General features: G+C 50.3%; 1 protein-coding gene across 1 annotated transcript in view; it reads left to right on the plus strand.

Annotated features, from left to right (window-relative positions):
• Positions 1 to 5,000, plus strand: part of LOC119379030 (alcohol dehydrogenase class-3) — an 83,890-nt gene that overhangs the window by 70,302 nt on the left and 8,588 nt on the right. The window contains exon 6 of the mRNA XM_037648170.2: positions 2,748 to 2,964. Coding sequence (XP_037504098.1) covers positions 2,748 to 2,964 — 217 coding nt within the window. The remainder of the gene's footprint in view (positions 1 to 2,747; positions 2,965 to 5,000) is intronic.

Consider the following 5,000-nt stretch of genomic DNA (forward strand, 5'->3'; position numbering starts at 1 on the left):
GCATGTTATATCTACCACTGGTCGCCCTCTATCGGACGCGCCTCGATTGCGTGCTAGGCAGGATGCCGCCGGCGCGCGCCCCATAGGTTTTGCTGTCGGCGCTCTACAAAATCACCTCGTGGAAGCCCTCCAGGACATTTCTGCAGGTACTTTCTAAAATAAATATGTTCTTTCCCGTCAAAATAATAATTTTCGACGAACAGAAAGCACAGGATAGTCTGCAGTCGCTGTCTCTCTGCAGAAAACCGAGCACCCGCTTCACGCGGTCACCGTGTTGGAGACCCCTGAACCGGCTTCTTGCGTGAAAGGTAGTCACTCGCTGAGTGCAAAATATGTGAAATATCTCGTTAGAGTAGACTGCCTGTATAACCAAACGAAGCATAACAGAAAGAAGCCTCAGGCCAGCGATCGCACGGGTTCGCGACGACTGACGGTGCCTCTGCATGTATGAGCGTCTGCATGTGCTCGTACTGATGGTTTCGTTTTTGCTACGAGCGCGTTTTGGCACCGCGCTGTGAATTTTAGGCCGCAAAATATGAGAATTTGTGAGTACACAAACGATTGTTGCGCGGACGCTATCAGAGCAGTTCAAAAACATTTCGTTACAACTACGGCTTCGGTGCGCATGGCAACTTTGTGATGTGCCGTCCCGACGATTCAATTTTTTTTTTCGGTCTAAATTCGTGTACGTTTCAATGTCATTTGACAAGTTGTCTCGCAATGCGTATTGATCGGCCTTCGCAGCGGGCAAATGTCGCTGCTTCTGTTTCTTTATTCAGTGCATTCGTTTCGTTTGGTGCTCACACAAAACATGAGCAAATGCGACGCCTTTTTTAATGCTCCTTAATTATCGTTCCATTTGCATTCCAGTGAACTTGCCGCTCTCTGTCATCAACAAATTCATACACCAAAGCTTCGCCACTTAGAGATTGCTGGTGGAAAGAGAAGTAGTCTACGAGACCGAGCATGTATAGTAGCATGCAACGTCAAGGAAAAGAAAGAAAATACAGTAACGTTCGCCGGACTTGTTCTGCAAGCGTCGGCTGTGAACTAGAACCCACGTGAACTTGAAATAGCGGTGAATAAAATAGAAGTTATTGCAGCAACCAGCAGCCGCAAAACAAGATAGTAAATATTTTACGAGCACCCCAGCAATTTTGGCAGCAGTGTCGTGTTTAACGCCAACCGGGTGTCATCTTTCCTACGTAAATAAATGAGGCTCCAAGAAAATGTATGGGGTTGGAGAGGCCCAACGTCAGTTTGTGAGTGACACGAATAAATATGGGACATAGTGTTTGCGTCAGATGAACGCAAGCTTGACTGAAGAAATGTTATTGCCAACATAAATGCAGCACACGTACAGCCGCAGCATTTGACTCTCTCGCTATGTACGTCCACCAGCAAACGACGCGTAGCTTATGAAGGCGAAAGCCAGATGCCTCTTCAAACGAGAAGATTGACCGTCGCGGCGTCAAGACGAGGGACGCAAAAAATAATCCTCACGTGATGAGGTCAACATACGACGTAATCATGACGTCACAGACCTCCTAAATTTGTAACTTCATTTGACATCACCATGACGTGAAATAATGTGATGTCACGTGATGACGTATTCACACGACATGGTCCCTTTGCATTGCCTCCGTGATCGGTGATGGCGTTATGATAAGACGTCATCATGACGTCACAGATCGCCAAAATATGTAGCGTCATTATGACGTCACATAACGTACATAACGTGACGTCACGTGACGACGTATTCAACGTCATGGTCGCTTTGCATTGCCTCCGTGATCGGTCACGGAGGCCGTGCAAAACCGCGTTAGGTGCAGAACGCTTTTGGAGGGGGGCGCGGGAGAATCAATACATCGACTGACAAGAAGAAGGTGGCTTTCGCCTTCTAGTCATCTTTGTCGAATGCATAAGGGACCCTGTGAGTTTTTAATTCAACGTATCTAAACAATGACTTGCGCATCTGCAGCCGATTTTGTGGGTGCTGAGCACGGGGCCGACGGTCAAGAGGTCGCACGGGAGGATTCTGAGATGGTATCGGACGTGTTAAAGGGTAGCGCCTTTTCCATCCTGTGGCAGATAAGCATCATTTGCCGGCGGGAAGCGCGCGTGAGCCATCGTCTCAGTGCGCGCTGTATGCTACTCACCGAACATCGCAGGCCCGACGCAGTAACGAAAGCCTTCGTCGCGGAAGTGCTTGTTGCACACAAGACTCGTAGCCGATGGCTACTTGCTGGTTCTTAGCTTTACAACCCATGTTTCGCGCAGTTTTTTGTCCCGCGGTTACTGGTGCAGGCTGACACTGGGTTCTGTTGCGTAAGCCCGGCACTGCGGCACCGAGCGGTAGAGCCCCATGTTTGTCGCCTTCGGAGGCAGTCACTCTATTAAAATGGTTTCAACTGAGTAGAAAATGCGAGAAAACTTCCGTATTTGAACAGACCGCAGCGCATGTCGTACTTGAAACTCGTTTTCAAAGCACGCGGCAGCGCTCCACAAGCAGCCGACGCGGCCGCTGAGACCACGTGATCCTGCCAAGCACGTCACGCCGACGGTGGCGCCGGCGTTTCCAGTGGTGGGCCTCGAGGCCACGAAGTAGCAGGACAAAGTAGAAACCTGTAACGTCTACACTGCATGTGTGTGTGTTAGACAAGCAAGAACTCGGGGTTCCCGTCACTTTTTATTGGGTTTATTTTTGTGCTCAAGGCGTATACCGACTGAAGGCAATAACTGCGCAGATAAACATGGCGGCACCGCTGGACAAGGTGTGGCTTCTGGCGTGCGCCGTGCCGCGCGGCTACGGCGCCGCCCTCAACGCGGCCAAGATCACCAAGGAGAGCCGGGTGGGCATCTGGGGGCTGGGGGCAGCCGGCCTCTCGGTCGCCATGGGAGCCAAGGAGCGGGGCGCCAGGACCATCATCGGCGTCGACATCAACGAGTCCAAGTTCCAGCGAGGTGTGTGCAACCGCTCACACAAAAGGCCGCGTCGTCACGTGGGCCGTCTCTTGAAATCGAAGGGCTCCTGAACCACCCCTCGTGCTTGATGAAAACACACACACAGCGGAAAGCAGACGCTGCTGTGAACAGCTCTGTCAAATCTTGCTGTTGTGCGCGGAGAGTCCACAAGCGTAGCGCGAAGTTGCCACTTTCTCAAGCGCCCGTTCTCCATGCAGAGTCCCATACTCACGCACTTCGGAGGGCCGTCGTACCGCAGATGTTTCGTCACACAGCAGCTTGATTGCTTGTATTGACCTATAGCTGACATAAAGCAAAAGCGGCGTTTGGATCTCATGCGCTTCTTGCCACGGGGTGCCGCCGCATGCCGGCGCCGCGCTCTATAGAATATTTTACACACGGGTTTCGGTGCATCCATACTGGGCCCGTATTCTCAAACGATCGCAAAAGGCGATAGTATCGCGTTTGGTGACGTAGAATTCGATGCGTTCAATAAGTAAAAAAAAAAAAACACTTGCCTGTGACGTCATTGTTGCTACTGGCCGTTGGTAGTACGAATGTCTCACAACACAGGAGTGAGCGCACCGTGCGAGAGCAGAACAACCCGAGAGCGGCTTTTTCGAGCGTGTGCTGCTGCTTCTACGCAATACGCAGTGGTAGCAGTGGCCAGGCTTGGCCGGCTTGGCTGTGGCTACTTGAAGTATAAGACGTGTTGAAAGTGCTTTCAACGTTTTTTTGTTCAATTATTTAATGCACAGTATAATATTTAAAGAATGCAACTTTGCGTGAAACGTATTTTCGTTTAGAGTTTAACACGGCGTACTCGGAGAGTTCAGCTGTAGCGTGCCGCCGCAGCGACATCGTCTCAAGATCTCAACATGTTGCCGGCTCGCGATAAGCCACGCGAGCAACGCACGGTTCGTGTTCCTGGGACGTTCAAACCACGAAAAAAGGCGCGCTGACAAAGAACGAGTGCTGATAACACCCCAAGGTAGTGCTCGATGAAAGCTTCAGCGTAAAAAATGCTGCGTATATCCACCGAGGATTGAATACTAGAAGCTACCGCCTACGTCACTGAAATGCTAGACTTCACCACGAACCGACGGTTAACGGTGCCTTCGTTTATTGAAAATATGTCGAGAGCATCGTCGAGCAGCATGACGCAAAATTGACGTCGGCGGAATTACCAGATGGCGCCCTATCTTTTCCGGTTTGCTCAATAGCCAATCAGCACGCACCAAAGGCGATACTTTTGCGATTGTCGCCTTTTGAGAATACGGGACCTGGGCTGTAACCTTGTAGTTTTGTATCTTTAACAACCACACGAACAGTGCTACGGTACACGCAGGCCCGTAGCCAGGATTCTTCTTCAGGGGGGGGGGGACTTGCTGAAAGCCTTGACTATTTGAGAAAAACACCTATTTTCATTATTTATTTTTGGTAAAAACACGTACTTCACCAAAATTTCGGGGGGGGGGGGGGGGGGGAGGGGCTACCCCTCCTCCCTGGCTACGGGCCGGGGTATACGCATACGCATGAAAACAGTTGGGTTGGTGCATTCGACGTTTCATGACACTGCTAATTCACATCACGATACAGAAAAATAGGAAAACATTCGTTTAGCAGCCCAAGGTGGCGGCGCCCACGCCCACGTGTCGAATGTAATGTCGTCTACAATGTGCTAAAATTACACAGTAGCAACACTAGCGCGCACTGGAATAACGCCGGGAGAGAGCGATCGCGTTTCATGACGCGATCGAGGTCACGGCGCGCGCGTGACGTAGCTTCTTTTCCATTTGTTACACCTTCCCCCCCCCCCCTTTCCCATGTAGCTTCTCCGATGATATATACCTCAAATTACGTGCAATATTTTGGATTCATTTAAAATGGGTATGAAATTTTATGTGACATCTTACAACTTCTCCACATAAACAACTGACCTCAAGTTGGCAATTCGAAAGGTAATTGACAAGTTCTTCGCTAATTATAGTCAATATGTAACTTCAACAGCGGCAGAGTATCTCCGCCTCGACCTG

This window comes from Rhipicephalus sanguineus, chromosome 1 (assembly GCF_013339695.2).
Source record: "Rhipicephalus sanguineus isolate Rsan-2018 chromosome 1, BIME_Rsan_1.4, whole genome shotgun sequence".
NCBI classification, from domain to species: domain Eukaryota; kingdom Metazoa; phylum Arthropoda; class Arachnida; order Ixodida; family Ixodidae; genus Rhipicephalus; species Rhipicephalus sanguineus.